We start from the raw sequence: 20,423 nt of genomic DNA on the forward strand, positions 1-20,423 counted from the left end.
TTGCCGCGACGGGTCAGTAAAACAGGCACAGCGGGCCGGCGACTTTCCACCACTAAACCACCCGGATCGCTCAGTTTAATGTGTCTCGTAAGGCCCGGAATGCTAGATCATATTTCCATGATGAAACGAAAGTTCGATATGCGCCGATGTTCCAGCACCAATCGGGGTACCCGAAGCGCGATGCAGGACATTCAATCTTGGATGTGTTCTCGGCGGCAGAGATAAGGTGATAATAAGCAGTGGCAAGATGCCACGAGATCGATATAGCATTGCGCGTTGTTATTATGCATATTGTGTCTTGTTGGGTCTCGGGTGGCCAGCTGATGGCCATTCCCACAACTCACTTTGTTACCTGACTTTTCTCAGCGGGTGCACTGGTATCCATTTAGACGGGTTATGGCCCGTGGAGCCGTGCATCCATCAGCTGCTCCAAAAGGAAAAGTGTGGGGTATGTCCGGGGTTTCGGGACGGAGCGTTGAGCGTGGAGTGGGTGGTTCGACGGATGACAGGGCCGAAACGTGTCTGTGAGATCCATCCACGTCGGCCGTTGCGCCGTTGTGCAGGGTCCCTCGGTCGAGGACCCTCTACTCCTCTATGGGGATAACATAGATTATCTTCCGGAAAGACAGTTGAGATGGCCTTAGCAGAGCCCCGGTCCGGCCAGCCGCCTGCTAAAGAGGTCTCGATCGGTAGGGGCCTTACCTTCGTTTTGAGTGAGGTTTATAGAAGAAGCAGTGCAAGCTGAATAGCAACAGGCGCACATGTTGATTTCGCTCTGTTCTCGAATCTTTGCACTTTGATGCATAAAACCATCTGACGGATTGCTGTGTCCCTATGGCTGAGATATTCAGGTTGCAGAAGGTTTTTCATTGTGTTTTTAAAGCATTAACAAGCAGACGCGATAGATAACCGATCCCAAGAGCCTTCAATCGGCTGCCCGAAATCCCCAACTTCAAGACGCGATTCGAGGTTAGAAAAATGGCTACACCAACAATCGACTTACCACCAACAACGTGTGAAGAAGAAGTCACCACGCCCATATTGGACAACGCTCAAGGACTAGCCTCTGCAATAGGAGCAGCAGCAGCAGTGGCGGCTGTAGCTGTCGGGGACGGTCTTACACACGGACTTGGAGGAGTTGCATATGGAAAACCATACGATGGTCACATCTCAGAAGAAGATGGCCAGTTCCACGATGTAGATCACAGAGGCGCACGTGAGGCGAAACAACAGAAAAGCCTTAGGGAGGCCCAGGAGAAGTGGGATGCTGCAACCATAGGACCGGTAACAAGGGTCGAAACAGTGATAGCGGCGGAAGGTGGAGGAGGAGATGGAAGAGGAGAGCGGGAGGTCTGGGAGGGAGGAGGAGGAGGAGGGCCAGAAGGGGTGCAGTTGCCGCCTAGAAAAGGCGCTGATGTGGCAGGTCAACAGGTCAGAGCTGCTCTTTCCCGCTCCCGCCTTAGTCGTTCAAACCCCTCCTGCTCCGGCTCCAGCTCAGGCTCACTATCAGGCGCATCCCTTCACAACGCTACCAATACTGCTGTCGCTGCTCCTGCTATTGCTTCTAACAACAGTCCCAATAACCTCAACTTCATACAAACCGGTCGCGTCACCAAGTCCCGCCATCGCTCTTCTCTTTCGGCACCAATCGCAGCGTCGCTTGTGAATGCTGCTGCTACGGAGAGTGCAAGATTATCCTACGAGGCAAAGCTTACCGCCGCACTAGCTGCTAACATCGCCGGCACAATGGCGGGTAGCCAGTCAAGCACGACGACAACAGCTCTCCCCTCGCTAAAATCGAACGGCCTCTCCTCGCTGCCACAAAAGCCCAAAACAAATGGAACAACACCGACCTTTAGCACCGCCTCTTCTATGGACAAAGATGCTCCCGTGATTTCCTTTTGGGGCCCGGAGCCAATTGCTCTGCCCTCGCGCTTCGCCCGTATCAAGCGCAACCTCATCAGTGGCCACGAAGCTGAGCTCGAAGCTAGTTGGGCCCGCCTCATTACTGCACTTCGCAAAGAGGTCAGTCATATAGAGGACCTTGGGGCTCACCTCATTCCTTCAATTGAGTTTGGCGACCTAGATGACTCTGTTCAGACTGCGCGCTTTGGACATGATCTGAGGCGCTACGGTGTCGGCGTCGTCCGCAAGGTTGTACCAAGAGCAGACACGGATACTGCAGTCCGCGAAACGGTCGACTATCTCGATAGCAAACGCCACATCAAGGCACTCCAGCAGCATGATCCAGCCTGTTTCGACTTCTTTTGGACACCAGCTCAAGTCCGCTCGAGAGCGCACCCCAATGTCCTCAGCGCCCAACGATTTATGATGAGCCTGTGGGAGACCAATCCAGATGATCAGCTTGTCACAAGACTCCCTATCACCTATGTCGATCGCATACGCGTACACGGAAATGGAGAGAACCAGTCCAACAGTCTAAATGTGCCGCCGCTCGAGCCGCCACAATCCGCCGACGATTGGATTCAGGCATTACAATCATCTGCAGGCATCACAGCACAAGTTGACAACGGGTCCTTGGAGCGCTGGGAGCCCGACGGTTATCAACGTGCCGGTACCTATAACCATATCTTTCATGGCCAATGGGAAGACTACGATCCTTGGAAATGTACCAGTCGCACTTCTGTGACGACTGACCTTTACAATGGCTATGGTGCCTGCACTATCTTCCGCATGTTTCAGGGCATCTTGGCACTTTCCACTGTCGAACCCGGCATGGTTCGCCTCTTACCATCCCCCAAGCTTGCAACAGCTTACTACCTCCTCCGACCCTTTTTCACAGCCAAGAATCCTCCACCAGAGAATCGCACCGGGCCTGAATGGGAGGCATATCTTGCTCCCGAGAATTGGAAGCTGCAAACTGAGCCTGATTCCATCATCCATGGAGCTGTCCCGGGGCACGCACAAAGAATCACTGAAACCTGGCACCCCCATTTACATCTACGAAATAGCATGATTACTTTACCAACTCTTCAGCCTGGAGACTACATATTCTGGCACCCTGACCTTCCATACTACCTCTCCAGTAACAACTATGGTCTCAAAACACCCAGTGGAAGCAAGAGTGAAGTCAGCATGCTCGTGTACATTCCGGCAGCCCCGCTCACGCAAACAAATGCACTCTATCTTGCACGTCAAAGGAAGGCATTCCAGAGGGGCCATCCCGGCCCTGACTTTGATTCCACGGGAAGAGGGATTGTTGAAGAGGACGCCGAAACGCGACCTGGTGAAAAGGAAATTGCCGAAGTCGGAGGTCCCTCTTCATTACAGGCCATGGGTCTTGCGCCATGGGAAGTTGCAGGCACTCGCTCCGGATCACCACCCTCGGAAAAGTCCAAGTCTAAGGCCGATGAGGATGTTGAGATGGAGGGAGACGGAGACACCAAGAGCCTTACAAGCACATCATCGATTTCTCGCGCTGAGGCTGAGGTTGTGCGATTAGCCAATATTATCCTCTTTCCAGATCGCTCAATGCTGGGGTACTCGGTTTGAAAGAAGCATCAACTTATTGGTCGGTCTCTGTCTTTCATCTCCTGGTTAGTTGGACATCACACTTCTCTGATCCCTTTTGGGCTCTTTGTGACATCTCATAACGGTATGTGGTCCAAAGGTATACAGGAGATCGGTTAGATGCATCATGAAGGAGTCAGGCGTTTACCTAAGGATTGAAACTAGACAGAAACTTTTGTTCTTTATTTGCATAAACGAAGAAATACATCTCTTGTCCCCAAAACATGATGTGTAGCTCTTGATCCCGAAACGCCAGTCTAAACAGGAAAGATATCCTTTATTTCAACTACCATGATCATTTGGTGGCATGTCTCAAAGTGTCTGTGATACTGGAAGCCACAAGCACAGCCGCTTCTCGAGAGATCTGCTGCTGTGAGCCGAAAATACCAATGGCAAGACGTCCTTTATCGACGGAAGCCTCAACATCAACAGCCAGCTGTGACAATAGGGTTAGTAGCCATTTTTAGCTTCAAGACCAGTGACTCACCGGAATGCCATTCACCGCAAAGCTTTCCTGACGAGCAGCCTGAAATTGAGCCGGTACGTGATGGTGGTACGAGTTATCAGTCATCTCTTGTGGCAAAACTGTGACCGAGTTCTCTACCGAACCTGTATCGTCGGAGAGGCTCAGGAAGTTGACAAATGATTTTACTTGTACACCAGTCCATTGATCGATCTCCCAGAGACCGACGTCTGATCGTCCATCAGATGTAATCTGGTGAAGGTCTCTCTGAATATTCTTTGCAACAGATGACAAAGGAAGTTCTATGGGCGAGTCAACCCTCAAAGGAACAAGGTTCAAGGTCGGGTAGACTTGAGGGAGCCTATCGCTGGCAGCAGCTCGGTTGGCAAGATATATGCCAAACACCACTGACCCATTGTCCGGTGTGTTATTTTGCGTGGCGAGGACTTTGGCATAAGCTGCAAGGAACCAAGACTGGAGTGAAATTCCAGACTGAGTAGAAAGAGCCTGTATCTGACTGACATCTGGTATCGCTGATTCGTTCAAATAAGAAATCCGGTTCTTTACGTCTGCTTGCAATTCAGCAGCAATAGAACTAGAACAGGTGCCGTGTAAGTAGGCTTTCCAGAAAGCTCGTCTATCTTTCTGGGCTGCTTCACTAGCCTGACGGACTGTAAAGTCCTTCCACCGAGTAAGCCCATTGTTCTCGACAGCGACAGAGCCATGCAGTAGCTGAGATAACCGTCGCAACAGGGCTGGAAGGCTGACTCCATCGTACAGAGCGTGGTGGATCTGAAGTCTGAACGACCAGATGCAGTCTTCTTGGAGCGTGACGCGCGCTCTAACGAGTGGTTGGGCAACCTGAATTGACAGCTCTTTTGGGGGGTCCTGAGTTAAGGAGAGCTTGTGGGATTTGAGCACAACCTGCAAAACTGGGATGGTCGGAGACCGCGTTGGAATGAAACATGTGCGTAAAAGGGGTACCTCAGACACAAGTTTATCCCATGCAGCCTGAATGCCGTTAAGATCAACTGAAGTCTTAATTTGACATGGAAACTCGGGGAAGAATACAGAGCCCTCTGCCCTTTGCCATGCACCGAGCATGTAGACTTGCATTGGCAATGCAGGAAGTACTTCAGCATCTTCTTTTGCTATTCCATGAGCGCGTAGTAGAACTTCAAGATTGATGTCGTCGGGTGGGGCCCATTCTTCGGTCAATTCCACAGTCTCCGATGGCATAGCTTGGGCTTGGGTGCCGCGTCGAGCCATTTCTGCAATGCTGGAGGATTTAACAAGATCTTGAGGGCGGAGGTTTATTCCAATCTTATGCAGGAGGGACGACACTCTGATGGCACTAATCGAATCGAGGCCAAGGTGGTAGAGGTTGTCGGATATCCTGATTGAGGCAACGGGAACACAGGAGACCTGGTGAAGAATGCTTCGGATTTCGGCTTCATTTTGGGACCACTCCCGATCCTCTTCTGACGTTGGATCTGTAGAATCAACGGGCACGGAACCGCTTCCATCGCCCAGTATGACAGGAGCCATACCGCAGATGGACACGCCATGCTCCTCGAAAGATAGAATCTCTGGGGAGCCTGGCTGTATCAGGAAACCCATGACAGTTTCTAAAGTCTCCAAAATACTTTCAGGTCCTCCATCCCAGACATACTGGGGCTGAAGAGCGAGTCGCCATAAGAGGGTGTCAGACGTGGCTTCAGCTTCCACGCAAAGGGGATACTCGGTGGCCGAAGACGCTTCAATGGATGTTAACAGTGGGCGATCTGATGATCCAGCTACCGGAGACTTTTGAAGGATGAACAAGGTGTTGAACAAATCTTGTCCGTTGAGCTTTGTCGCTGATTGGGCTTTTCGCAGTGGATATTGCTGGAAGTCTCTGATATCGATCATGTTCTCCTCAAGATACCGTAGAAACTCGAACACTGAGCCGTGCAAAATACATCTCAGGGCAATTGTGTTCATCGTTGGGAACACGAGATTGTCTGCCCCATCAAAATCCCGACCCGATAAGACTGTGCCAAAGAGGACATCGAGCTTCTTGGTTTGGCGTGCTAGTGTGATGGCCCAACAAGCTTGGCAGAGTGCCTGTAAACTTACAGAAAGCCTTTTGCAGGCGGTTTCGATTTCGGGAAGGCCAATCTTCGAAATGGACTCCAGCCTCCGCAAGGTGTTCTCAGTTGGGCTGGGCCACGCTTCACTCGTGGGGATGATCGATGGCGAAGCATCTTCCAGATACTGTGTCCAAAAGTCCTTTGATTTCTGGTTCGTGGACCCCAGTACCTTTATAAGGAATGGCTCTACTGGAGAACGGGTAACCAGCCTTCCTTTCAATAGCGCCTGGAGATCCTGGAAGAGCAAACTCAGGGACCATCCATCGTAAAGAGCGTGTGCCATGGAAAGGACCATGTATCGATGAGAGCCCATACTCGCCAGTCTAAGCTGAACCAGATGCCTTAATCCTGCTCCTTCCCTCGCTTTTGCAGTTGCTGCTGCGGTGAGTTGACGCAGCTCGTCCAAACTCTGAACTGTCGTAACTTCAATGTCGGCGTCAAAAGATTCTGCAATGACCTGGCAATACGTCATATCCAGGTTCTGCTGAGCTACTTGTACAAACCCTGTCCGCAGGATAGGTGTACGCTGAATCAATTCCTTCCAGGCGTCGATCAGTCTCGTAGTGTCAACATGATCGGACACTTGGAGGATGTCATGATTGAAGTAGGATTCAAAATCAGATTGGATCATCCCAGCCACCATTGACTCTTGAAGATGGGTGGGTGGAAGAACAGATTCGACGCGGCTTAGGTCCGTACCGGCATTCTCAAGATATTCGCGTAACCTAGCCTTGACCTGCAGCAGCGAAGCTTCATCTGTAGAAGTTGGCGATTTGAGAGAAACATCGCTTGACTCAGCCAGTATATTGGCAATCGTGTTGTGGCGCATGATATGCGAAGGGGACAGATGGATTCCCTTCCTCCTAAGTGTGGTAGAAAGCTTGATTACATCAATGCTGTCGAGACCGAGTTCTAAGATCGACACATTTTCATCAAGGTCAGATGGGGCAGCATCGGCCAAGAAAGCAACTTCATTTCGAATCATTTGAGCTTCTTGACTCCATTCAAACTTGCCTGGTTCGTGGGTTGGGGTGCGTTCATTATTGGTGTCAGGGTTGCAGCTTTGCTCGATTTCCGGGACGGGCACCTCGCTGTCTGGTGAGCTTGCAGCCAGGCTTGCAAAGCCCTCAATGTCATCAAGTATGCTATTCAGCACTTGTGAAGACGCGATGTGTCCTTGTGCGACAAGAGTAAGTCGAATATTGCCCGAATGACCGTGGACGGCTTCAAGTGCAAGAGGGTAGTCAGGCGTTGCTGGACTGTCCACGACATCAAAGGGGAGGCTGCTCTCGTTGGCAACGGTGGCTTCCTCGATCTGGAAGGTGAAGAGGCTGTGAAACAAGGCCTTGCCCTTCGAGCACCACTTCTGGATGTCCTTCAAAGGAACATGTTGGAAATCGAGAACTGATGCATTGAAGTCATGGCAGCGCCGGACAAGGGACTGCCAGCTTTCGTGATGGATTGCTCGACAATAGAAAGGCACGGTGTTGAAAAGAGGGCCGATGGTGTTCTCGATCCCAGGGAGGTCGATGGCTCGCCCAGATACAACGATACCAAAGGTAGGCTGCTGCTGGGTGAAGTTTTGCAGAACAGAGGTCCATAACGCCATCACAACAGCCTGGAGCGTGACATTCTGAGAAGAACGAATCGCCTCAAGACTTGCAGTCGACATTTCCCGCTCAGCGACGACTACAGCATCCGGTTCACCATTCCCATGTGCCTTGATTGAAACAGGAGTCCAGCCTTCTAGTTGTTTCTCCCAGAAACCTCTGCAATTATCATATTTTGCCAGAGGACCATAACTAAGAGTTTCAAGAAATGGAGGAGCATCAGGTGCGTCAACACCTGAATAATTCGCTGCGACCCGCTTCATCATGAGATCAAAACTGTTACCATCATAAAGTGCATGAAAAATATGAACCGTAAGCAGCCTAGATGTCGGTGTCTCGACATAAATGAGTAGCAAAGGCTGTGTGATACAGGACTCGTTCCGCTGGATCCAATACTTCTTCCGCTCTGCAAAATATGCAGGAATCTGATCATCCGATTGTACAGTGTAGGTTTCCCAGGCCAAGGTAGAGTTTCGCACGGCAGCTTGCAAGAAGCCATTCGGGGTGGGTACAAAGACAGTTCTCAGAATGCTCTCTGTTAGTACCAAATCGTCCCATGCCTTCTTCAACTTGCTTATGGATGTAGACTCATGGAGCTTCAACTCAAAAGTGTTAAAGTAAGCGCCGGGCTCGCTGCTGGTCAATGACCGAGATATGATACCTTCTTGTAATGGCGAGCATGGGGCAACATATTCGACTTCAGCTGGTTCGATATCAAGAAGGCGGCAGACCATGCCACGGTGCCGATGGCCATATGCCTGGATAGACTGCTTAACCTCTTGCACAAGTTTTTCTTGTCGATTTGAGGTTTTCTTGGCCAAAGAGTTGGCAAGATCGCCAATGATGGGGTTTTTAAGCAGCAAAGCAGGGGATGCTGCTTTGAGGCCTCGGGATTTGAGGAGGGAGGAAAGTCTGAGGGCCGTGATTGAGTCCACGCCAACGTCAAAAATGCTTGTCGATGACGACAGATCATGCTTGTCCATGTTGCTGAACTGCGCAATACTTTCAAGTAATTGAGCAGCTATCTTCCGGGCCCCCTGTGAAACAGGTGCTGTTGTGGCATGAGAAAGCTCCAAGAGCTTCTCTGGTGCAAGTTCGCTGAAAAGTCTTTTCAGATTCTTGATTTCTGCCTTGTTGTTTGATGAAAGGGGGATGTATGGAAGTGACAGGATATATGTTGGTACCATGTACCCTGGAAGTTTGGCACGGCAGGCTTCTTTTGCTTGCGCAGCCAGGCCCTCCTGATCCGTCAGAATCTCAAGGGGGCCTTTTTTAGACTTCTGGTCAACGATGAATGTTACCAGAACGTCCTTTCCACTGCTTCCATGGCGAGTCACAATAGTTGCGGCGTCGTGAATGTCGATAACGTCAGTACGGATGATATGATTGATCTCGGCAATTTCAAGTCGCTGGCCGCGAAGCTTGACTTGGTCGTCAGCCCGACCGAGAAAGTCAAAACACCCATCATGGAGCACGCGGACAAGATCACCTGTCCTGTATACTCTCTCGTTGAACTCCTCAAGTGTTGGGAACCGCTCTGCTGTAAGTTCAGGTCTGTTGAGATAACCCTTGCCCACTAATTTCCCTGACACGCAAAGCTCTCCGACGCCACCGCGGAAGACTGGCGTATTAGTGTTTTGTCTGAGCACAAATGAACCGACATTGGGGAACTGCTTTCCGATGTTGCTAGGGCGGCCATTTTTGGGCACACGCTGGAACATAGTGACACCGATGGTGGCCTCGGTAGGGCCGTATGCGTTGTAAATGACGGCTCGCGGCCCCCAAACATCAAGAATCTCCTGTTTGAGCTGTTCGCCGCCTGTAATGAACACACCACGGCAGAGACTGGGAACTTCATCAGGATGTGTGAGCCGCGCAAGACTTGGAGTTAGGTCAATGTGTGTAATGCCAAGCCTATTGATGGCTGCTGTCAAGTCATCCAGTATGAGGTCTTTGGGTGCAGCAACGACGGCCATTCCCACAGACCAGCTCCAATACTGCTCGAGGACAGAAACGTCAAAGTGGAGAGCAGCGAACTGAAGCCAACGTGAGTCCTCATCCCAGTGGCCCTTGAAGAGTTGCTGGAACGCCATCATTGCCTGAACAGCATTCTCGTGAGTGATCTCACAGCCCTTTGGCGTTCCTGTTGTCCCAGATGTATAGAGGCAATAACAGGTATCTGACGGGGAGATATTGGGGTATAAAACGACATGCTCTTCGCTCACGTCGTTCAAACCCTGAGTCTCTATTTCCATGACTGTGGTTTTTGCTTCGAAATCAAGATCCTTCGAGGACCTTGTGAGCAGGCAAGGTGCTTTAGAATCTTTGATGATAAACTCCTTTCTCGCCCTTGGTGCAGACGGATCCAGTGCGACAAACGAGCATCCAGCTTTTAGAATGCCCAGGATTGAGAAATATGCCTCTGGGCATTTGTCAAAGTGTACAGCAACAATGCCGCCCGGAGAGACAGTATTTTGGAGCATTTTGGCAACTTTATCACCCATCTGATCAAGCTGACGATAGTTCCATTGTTGCTTGACACATACATCTCCCTCGAACTCAGATACAAACTCGAGAGCAATTTTTTCCGGATGAGAAACTGCTCCCTTCTCGACAAATTGGTGCAACAGCTGAACAGTGGTGTCAAGTACTGGAGCTGATGCAGGAAGTATCGAATACAGGGATAAAGAATTTCTCATCACTTCGTCCTCAAAACCAGCAGCATTGCAGGCGATATGGGTCAGTGAAGCGTCGAACTGCTTCATCAACAGCTGTGCTTGTTCACGGGGAAGGATGTCGCTGTAGTATGTTGTTCTTAAGCGAATTTGGTCATCGTCTGTAGGTTCAATCTCCAATGAGACTGGATACTCGACTTTGGCTTCTTCATTGACCAGTTTCCACGGTACAAACGAAGTGCTATGATCTGGCATCTTCTGGTACGCAATGAGAGTGTCAAATATGGGGCCTGCAGGGTGACCTAGCCATTTCTGCACTTGACTGAGCGGCGAGAATTGGTATTTGTGAAGGTGCTGATTATAGCTCATCATGTAGCTGACCAGGTCAGCATTGGATGGAACATTTCTTGCCACAACAGGCACTGTGTTGAGGCATGGGAACGCGACATCCTTGGTCTCATCAATGGTTCTTCCAGACAACGCGACACCAAAGACAACTGAGTCCTCTCCCAAATAAGATGCCAGTACTCGTGTCCAAGCGGCTTGGATAGCCGCTTGGATTGTGACATTTGAGGCTCGAGTCGCTGCCCTGAGTTTTGTGGATGACAGTGATCCAACCATCGAGTCAACCAGCACTTGTCGTTCTTCAACCCGTAAAGGTGTCATTATTGGAAACTTGTTAACAACAATCTTGCTAGCTTTGGCCTCCCAGAATTCCTTCTCTGTGGATTTTTCATTCAGTGCCATTCCCAGAATGGCTGATACTGCAGGCTCGATTGTCGTAGGACGGGGTAGCTGATTGCCCTTGACTAGCTGTGAAAGTTCATCAAGCATCAGGTGAAGTGCGGGAGCGTCGTAGAGAGCGTGATGAATGATGAGGCTCATGGTATTGGTTTGCGATTTTTGAGCCAGAATTAGACTCCAAGGGGGGTGGTGCAGCGAAGATAGCATCGATTTACTGGCATCAGCCTTCATCTGGATGAGGTCGGCCTCTCCGTCTCCAGCCAAGTGCAGGCGGTTCATATTCGTCTCTATTGATCCTACTTCATACCTCACCATAGCAAAAGAGGATTCTGCATGTTGCACGGGGACAAAGCCAGTTCTCAGCATAGGATGTCGTTGTTGAAGCAGCTGCCAAGCCCTTTCGATGTTCGCTACTTGGACATCTTCCGTCACTACATACCTCACTGCGTTGAGGTAGTTGTCACCTCCAGACTGAATGAAGGATGCTAGCATGGCAGACTGGACAGGCGTGCATGGTAGGACTGTCTCGACTTTGACTGATTTGGGTAGTTGATGAACAACCTCCGTGAGGACTTGTCGCGAAAATCTGTCAAGATCGTACTTCAATGCATACCCAGCATCTGCTCTCGAGGAATTTTCTAATAGCTTTGCGGCTATCTTAGAGCAACTTGGGCATTCAATCACATCAGAGGCCGATACAACGAAACCGCGCTGGCGGAGAACAGAAGCCACCTGCACAGCGTTGATGCTGTCGAGGCCCAACTGAAAAATGGTTGTGCGGCGTTGTATATGCTGCTCGCTCACCCCTGAAAGGGTGGCCAGGACATGTCTAACTTGTAACTCAAGCTCGCTCCATTCTTCTTTTTTGTTCGAAAGTGTTACTGCTGTGTTGTCCTTTTCGATTCGAGGTTGGAGTTGGTCTATTATTGTCCTGAGGGTATCGGGAACATCCTCCTTGTTCAATAAACTTGCATGAGGAGCTGTCAGAATCGCTCGCAATGTAAGTTTGAATATATCAGCCATAGCCGTGGCAACTTCCTCAGTGACAATACTCATGTCCCTGTGAAGATTGACAACTAGTGAGTTCAGCCCGGGGCAAGGGACGATTTCGCACACCAGTGGGATATCCATATCTCCAGAATCTCCTTCGAGTGTCCAGACGTTCTTATCAATGTCCTGTAATGGCTTTTGCAGCAGTAGAAGCGTGTCAAATATATGCTTCCCAGTGCGATTGATGCTACGCTGGATAAGCCTCAGGGGAGTAAATTGGTACGCAATAAGCTCTGTGTTCATCTTCTGAAGGTGCTTGACCAGATCAAAATTACTTGATGCTTCTGGAAAGTCAACACGCACAGGGATCGTATTGAAACAGGGTGCAACGAGTCTTTCAAGGCCATCGAGGTCAAGAGTACGGCCGCTTACAACATTTCCAAAACACACATCTGTACGTCTGTATGCGGCTGCAAGGACAGTGGCCCAGCTTGCCTGGCAAACCGAAAGGAGGGTTGACCCGAGATCTCGAATACGCAACTGCAAATCGCTGAGAGGGATATCCATAGATGTGGTACAGGTGCTTTGGTCAACTTCACTCGTGGTTGTCTGGGGAAAGATTGCAGATGGTTTGTAGTTCTCAAAGTGCCGTTGCCAAAATTGTTCTGCATCATCGGGCAAGCGAGTGGACAGTCTCAGAAATTGACTGTAGGGAACTGTCGGCGGTAGTTCCTCGCCAACAGCCAATGCTTCTACCTCCTTGAGAAGTCGTTCCATCGCCACACCGTCGTAGAGTGCGTGATGGCAGATAAATGACAGAAACTCAGATCCACGGTATCTCAGTAGCGCTAGAGATATCGGTGGTGTCCTGGAATCGACTGGATCAGGGAGAGACTTGAGATGTTGTTCAATCGCCCCATCGAAGGACAATTCGCTCACATCGAACGTCTTCCACGGTATTTCCCAGCTCTCAAGTACTATCTGAGCAATGGCACGTCGGGAATCTGTCGTCGTCGCAAAGCAGGTCCGAAGAATATCATGCCTATACGACATGGTTTTCCAGTATGACCTCATGGCTCCAGAGCTAGTTGTCAGGCGTAGGAGCACCTTGTTATAGTAACCCCTTTGGCCGCGAGAAAGCATCGCCTCCTGTAGGGGAGTACATGGCAAGATCTCCCTAATAGCCTTTGCCTCTTTGGCAAACTCTTTTTTCATTGAGTCAACGAAGGTGGCGGGGAAAAGGCTTTCAAGACTATCGACTGTGGTTTCCTCTTGGTGTGATTTCTTTCCATCCAGATATCTCGCCAACTGTGCAACTGTCGGGTTGCGAAGAATCTCAGACACGGCAACTCGAGAACCAAGTTTTGAGCTGAGATTGCGTGCTAGGTCGATGGCAGATATAGAGTCTATTCCGAGAAGAGCAAAGGGTGTCCATCTGCCGAAGTCATTCCTGGATACATTCGCAGACTCGACAAGGGTATCTGCGATTTTCAAATCTGACTCGCTCCAATCACCCTCGTCTTGAGTGTCCAGGGACATTCTAGAGGCTTCTTCGAGGTAGTCCATACCCAAGCTATGAAAGCAGTCATGAAGTCGGCGCTTATCTATCTTTCCACTCGAAGTCATGGGTATTGATGAGATTGGGATGAGGTAAGTGGGGACCATGTAGCCTGGCAATCGCAATTTCAGGCGTGCAAGCAGGGACTGATGAGTTTCGCTGTTGATTTCCAACACATGAAAGCTAGAAGGGTCATGATTCGGAACGAAGAAGAGAGATAGTTGCTGAGGGGAAGTCTCTCCGCGCTGCACCAATACTGTAGTAGCTGAGGATGCCAGACCGCTCGAGGTTACCGTGCTGTTGATCTCACCAACTTCAATTCGCTGGCCTCTTAGTTTTACCTGATCATCGATGCGACCAAGTATCAGCAGGGAACCGTCAGGAAGCATGCGACCCATATCTCCAGATCTATAAAGTCTTCCGTACTCGCGATGTTGAATGAACTTTTGGGATGTGAGCTCTGGCATGTTGAGGTAACCCTGAGCGACCTGGGCACCTCCAAAACAGAACTCGCCGACCCAATTGAGGGGCACTACGTCAGAACTTTCTGGGGAGAGTACCACAACAGAGGTATTAGGAAACACGTGCCCTAAGTGCTCAATATGGTCATCTGCTGTCATTTTCTTCACTGTGCAGATATTTGTGGTTTCCGATGGTCCGTATCCCTGCCACAACTGGCGTTGCCATCTCTCATGGACAGACTGTGTCATGGGTTCTCCAGCAGTCACAAGAAACTCCACGCCGGGGACATTGGTAGGGTTAATAATGTTGGCGACTGTTGGTGTCATGCTGAGGTGGGTGATACCAAGTTCGCGTATTGAGCGCTCGACGTCTTCCAAGATTGTGTCATTTGTCCCTGAACATAAACACATCCCTGCGCACCATGTATAGAATATCTCGAATACTGACACGTCGAATGCTTGAGAGCATGCTTGCAGAAGACGACCCTGTGAATTGAGACACTTGGGATACAGTGCCTCAAGATGCTCAATGTTTGCCGCAATACTATGTTGCTGAATTGCAACACCCTTTGGGACTCCTGTCGTGCCCGACGTGTAAATCACGTACGCTAGTCGAGTCCCGTCAACTCCAACGTCCAGATTGTCCGTGGATATGTCATGGAGCGAGTTGATATCAACAGTTATCGTAGAAAGCTCGGACAGAGATGGGCATTGGTCACGAGACATGTTATCGACAACGCAATGCTCAGTATGGGCCTGCTGTAGGATCTCACTAATGCGAGCACGAGGGGTTGAAGGAAGAATGGGGAGATATCCACAACCACACTTGATGATGCCCAGGATCGACGCGTACAACGTTGGTGACTTTTCCATCACAATAGCCACTACTTCGCCAACCCTGACACGGCTGCGATGTAGATGTCTCGCGATGCGATTTGCCACTGCGTTGAGCTCTTGGAATGTCCATTTCGTCTGGTGGCCACCGTCTAAAGAATGAGCAAAGAATAGAGCATCCGAATCCGGACTTTGAAGCACAACTTCTTCAAAAAGTCGCGCTAAGTCGGGGGTTTTCTGCGGCATGGCAGGCCGGATGTTGTGAATGGACGGGCTACAGCTGATCTCCTTCAGTGTCGTTTTGACCTTGGTGGTAGGGTTCTCCAGCATGGAGATAACCAATAACTCAAGCTGATTCACCATATGTTCTACCGTCTCTGGTGGCACGAAGTCCTCTTGATATGTAACTTGGAGCTCAAATCCATCTTCTCTTGGCTCAACTTCAAACACAATCGGTGTCTCTAGTCGGTCCAGATGACTCGTCTCTCTCACAACGTTCTGCGTCCGCTCCGAGCTGGCGAGAGATTGCTGGTATACGAAAAGCACATCGTAGATGGTTTCGCCGGGCTGTAACGCGACCAGCTTTTTGAGCTCTGACAATGAAAGTGTACAATGTTGCATAATTCCTCTGTTACTTGAGTGGATGCTATTGAGCAGGTCGAGACATACTGATACGTTGTCTAGATCGACTCGAACAGGGAGGGAGGCAATGCATGGCCCAATCACTTGCTCAATGCCTGCTAAAGGAATCGTCCTCCCGGAAGTTACTGAGCCAATCGTGATATCACGTATTCCTGTGATCCCTGACCACAGCAGAGCTAGTGAGGCCTGGAATATCACTTGAGGGCTGCAGCCAAGCCTCTGCATTCCTGTATCAATCCTACTTCGAGACAGGGATAATCGCCTCCTGATTGATAGGCTTCGGTTTGAGCACATCACCTTACTGTGTAGCTTGGGCAATGGCGATCGTTTCCATCCTGCGAGATGTTCCGTCCAGAATACTCGGGTGGCATCGCCTGTTTGCATGTCATGATAAATTCTGACAACTTCCTTGAATGAAGGATGCTGAGATACTTGTTGTCGCAGGAGTAGTTTGGACCAATCAGAAAGAAGAATGTCCATGGACCATCCATCATATAGAGAATGATGCAGTTGCAAGAGAACATGGACCCTATCCTCTACTGGACTTCGCTGGATCTGGAGTATCAAGGGAGATATGAAGTCTTGTGTTGAGGAGAGGCACAGTTGTTTCTGAAGCTGGTCGACAACGCAGATCTGTTCGGGTCGGAGTTCCCGCTGGAAAATCATAACGAAGTTGCCCTTTGCAGCTGCAAACCCCGCACGCAGAATTGCATTCTGCTGTGAAAGTTCTCTGAAGGTCTCCGATATACGATCGATGCCATAACCTAGTGGAATACTAAGCTCAAGCTCGTTGCAATAAGTTGTTGGGTTCCGTGCAGTCTCGGCCAGCATAGCTGCTTGAAGAGGCGTGCATGGTATGACGTCCTCGACTGAGCCACGAATTTGAGCCAAGTTGGCGTCTTGTCGTACAATATCCTCAAAATCCAATGAAAGATCTGTTGACGGTTGTTGGGAATTGTCTATATCGCGTTGCGGCTGCCTTCGGATAGCAGAAATAATTTCAGACGTAGTTTTCATTGTGATAAGAGCAGTTGAGTCTATTCCAAGCCCAGAAGCCCGAAGAGCAGAGGCTAACTTGATTGCTTTGAGGGAATCCATTCCAACCAAGGCGAGAGAGGTCGACTTATCGACTTTGAAATTCAAACTCTGAGACACAACTGCCAGAAGCCCTGATTCCATTGTGTCGACCGGCGCGGAGTCCAAGATGCTCTCTGACATGTCAGCTTTGCGTTGTTCGTACTCTGCTTTAAGCCTCTTCCGATCAACCTTGCCACTGGGTAATCTTGGAAATTCTGTCATCAAGACAACTTCTCCAGGAACCATGTACTGCGGTAGCCAGTCTTTGCAATGCTTCAAAATAGCAAATTCTGTCACTCCTTCGTCGACGGCACAGAACACTATCAGGATAGATTGTACTATCGCTGCCACAGTGCTGTGACATCCTGAGGTTCGAAGGACGGCCTGCTCTACTTCCCCCAACTCCAAACGTTGTCCCCTGAGCTTCACTTGACCATCTGATAATCGACCGAAGCATTCAAGTTTTCCATTTGGAAGTAAACGCGCTTTGTCCCCCGTACGATAGATGCGCCCAAACGGTGAATCAAGGAAAACTGAATTTGTTTGCTCCCGTCTATTGATGTAGCCAGCAGCTAACTGGTAGCCACCCACAGCTAACTCTCCAACCTCTCCTTGGGGAAGAATTTTAATTTCAAACTCGTGGCTATCTGACTCTGGAATCTCGATAATGAAGCACGATACTGTATCAAGGGGTACGCCAATATTGCCCGTGGAGGAATCAGACGAGAATGCAGTTTGAAGAGTACTAACATTTTGTTAGAGTTAGATGTTTACTAAGAAGTAGTCAGGAATCTTACCAGTGGATTGTGGCTTCAGTTGGACCATACATTGCCCAGAGCATGCTCGGTCTTTCATTGTCCCCTCCAAATTCCTCAACTACTGGGGCGTTGAGCATTTCTCCAATTGTCAAAAGCAACTTAAGGTCTGGCGCATTTTTTCTTCGGCGCAACAGGCTTCCAGCAACTGTTGGTGTGAGTTCACAGGCATCCACTCTCATAGCGCGTAGCATGCCAGGAAGGTCGTCTAACATCTCAGCCCGTCGAATACTCACCAGAGTAGCACCTCGAAAGAATGGGAAGAATATTTCAAAGACCGAGACATCAAATGTCGGCGCTGCAAACTGCAGAAAGCGGGAGAATGGTGGAATATGTCTATCGTGGGCAATAAGAGCTTGCGTTGCAGCATCGTGCGAAATTCCCACGCCTTTGGGAGTTCCTGTTGATCCTGATGTATACATAACATAGGCTAGATCATCTGGCTGGGGGACTCTATGTTTGAACTCGACTCTTGGAGATCGAGAAGGGCTTTGAGATTCTTCATTCTCATCAACGATGATTATAGTTGCACCGGTATCGTAGGGTATTTCAGATGCCAGTTCTTTCGTGGTCAAAACCACTGTTGCTGCGACATCGTCAAGAATGAATTTTACGCGTTCAGGCGGCGCATCAATATTGAGAGGACAGAAAGCCCCTCCGGACTTTAAGATGGCCAAGAGTGAAATGTATAGAAGAGGGGATTGGTGGATGAGCACAGGAACAACAAACTGTCCAGTGGCATTGCCTGATGCTGCTGTTATGCGAGTCGCAATGGACGCTGCGGCTTCATGAAGCTCGTTGTAGGTCAATGTAGATTGCCGACCGTTGCTCATATAATCCAGGGCTACGTCTTGGCCCGACCCCTTCACCAGATGGTGTAGGAGGTTTGGTCCAGGCAGCCTGGAAGGCCGGGCATTAAGGATAGACAGTCCTGTCAAGTCCATAGTGCTCCAGTTACACCTCTGGTGGTTTGGTGGTCTGAGAGTGTGTTAGTCAGAACAACGGCGATGCCGAGCAATCAGGGTAATAGATAGTGATAATGAGGAGGGTAGTCTCGATGGGCAAACGGCGCCGGTAACAATCAGAGCCGGCGACAATACCGGTGACGTTGAAGGTGTGCACTCGGAGTAGAAGATATGGCCCTTTTAGGGAACGCACTGGTCCGCCAAAAGCCTCCCCCTGGGGCATTAATTACAGGCCAACATGCTATTAGCTAAAACTGTGTGGACTAACATCAGGCTGCTTTGATCGCTTCACGACCATGCGGAACCAAGTCTCGGAGGATGTACACGCCAGCCGGGGTCCAAAACACGGGAGCTGCGAATTGGAACGACGGCAAAGCAAACGGACGCATGCCTTATTAGAATCGGCGGCGCAATGATTCGTCAAAGGCGAGCTCGAGGCGTGGACGGTCGTGCAAAGTGGTTCACCTGGTTCAAGGGGGGCGTGTGGAAGCAGTTGTATTCCAGCCTGTCAGCGTCGAGTAATTACTCAGCGGCTCATGAAGATGACAGGGACAAGTAAGATCCGGCTGTGAGTGTTGTCGGTGGGTGGGTAGTAGACAGCTATTATTTGAAAGGGTGGGCTGGCAAGACATGCCCCCAGGCAGATTGAAACCACGACCCATGATGAATGATGTGTTGCAGTCAGGGTTGAAGTGCAATGGTGTGAGCCGAGATACCTGGGTTGCCGTTTTGGGCACATCTATGGTGGACCTCTGGCCGTGGCTGGCGTGGGGAGCAAGACAACCTCGTTGATCTTATGCCAAACCCGCACCAGGATATGGCGCATGTGCGTGGGATAGTGGTGCTTTTATTCAAACGGCGTGATGTCTCACAGGATGCCCGAGTTTCGGCGTCAAATGAGCAGTGGAGCGAGCAGCCGCTCAGAATAGATTGCGTCACGACTCGGTTTATGTGAACTTGGTATTGTTATCGTGACGACAAAATTCACTTGAACACCAACAATAGACCTGCTTAAGCTCTTGGTTCAACAAGAGCACAGTCTTGTATGTAACTTCAAGCGACGATGAATCTCCTGCCAAGGGACAGTTCTCATGGGCATTATGGATTACAAAATCCATTGATCCATATTGGGTAACTTGATTGATCATAACTGCGAATCAGATCGGCAAGCCAGCCCCCAAAAGGAAAGGCTAATTTCTCTTGGCACCTGAGGAGGCTCGATGTAAGGTTCAACGGTCCCAGGGTGCCTAGCAAATGATTACGTGAAGGCTTATGGCGGTTATAAGGTAAAACAAATTGCTGCATGTGAGACGCTGCACTAGAGGAATTCTCGAAGCTAGGCATAACGTAGAGGTTGTGGCTGACAAGAGCAACCCGAAAGACGGCATGCGGGTTGAGGGTTGAGGGTCGATATCGGAGTTGCTTTTGGTTACGCAGACAAGGGATCCTCGACGGGTCGACCCGCGATAAAAGGGGGGCCACAACTTGACAAGTGACTTTCGACCCTACTAACCAGTGTCTAGACGCGTTGTCTAAGTCATAGAATAGACTCGTCTGGATAAATGGCATGGGAACTTGAACGCTTGCTAGTTCAGGTATCCGTCTTCCGCTAAGCTATCGCCCACAACGAATCTTGTAAACCCCATGGTGACGAAGTAGACTCATGCAGGTTGAGTCACAGGGTGATGAGATCAGGCAGGATCGAAGCCAGTAAGTGGAGGGCATTTCCAATACCCAAGGGCAATGGCGGGAGAGGGTTATACGCGTGGGATGACATTGATCAAAACACCATGATGGTGAAACGATATTAGTCAACGCGGGAGGTTTCCAGAGATAGTGATGTTTCCCGGTGTAAGAGGGGGAGTAGAGCAAGCGAGAGGGGTTTTGAGGGGCATGGCATGTGCATTGATCGGGATTAAGAGAACG

The 20,423-nt window shown here is 49.9% G+C and overlaps 2 protein-coding genes; one reads left to right on the forward strand and one right to left on the reverse strand.

Annotated features, from left to right (window-relative positions):
- Positions 1 to 978: 978 nt before the first annotated feature.
- On the forward strand, positions 979 to 3,513 carry FFUJ_04615 (uncharacterized protein; the record flags this gene model as incomplete). The annotated part of the gene is made up of 1 exon (XM_023572078.1): positions 979 to 3,513. The coding sequence occupies one exon, from the start codon at positions 979 to 981 to the stop codon at positions 3,511 to 3,513; it is 2,535 nt and encodes an 844-aa protein (XP_023427116.1).
- A 313-nt stretch (positions 3,514 to 3,826) lies between these two features.
- Positions 3,827 to 18,476, reverse strand: FFUJ_04614 (non-ribosomal peptide synthetase; the record flags this gene model as incomplete). XM_023572079.1 has 4 exons in its annotated part: positions 3,827 to 3,967; positions 4,019 to 11,552; positions 11,595 to 17,462; positions 17,515 to 18,476. The coding sequence occupies 4 exons, from the start codon at positions 18,474 to 18,476 to the stop codon at positions 3,827 to 3,829; spliced, it is 14,505 nt and encodes a 4,834-aa protein (XP_023426270.1).
- Positions 18,477 to 20,423: the final 1,947 nt, after the last annotated feature.

This window comes from Fusarium fujikuroi, chromosome FFUJ_chr02, assembly GCF_900079805.1.
Source record: "Fusarium fujikuroi IMI 58289 draft genome, chromosome FFUJ_chr02".
NCBI classification, from domain to species: Eukaryota; Fungi; Ascomycota; class Sordariomycetes; order Hypocreales; family Nectriaceae; genus Fusarium; species Fusarium fujikuroi.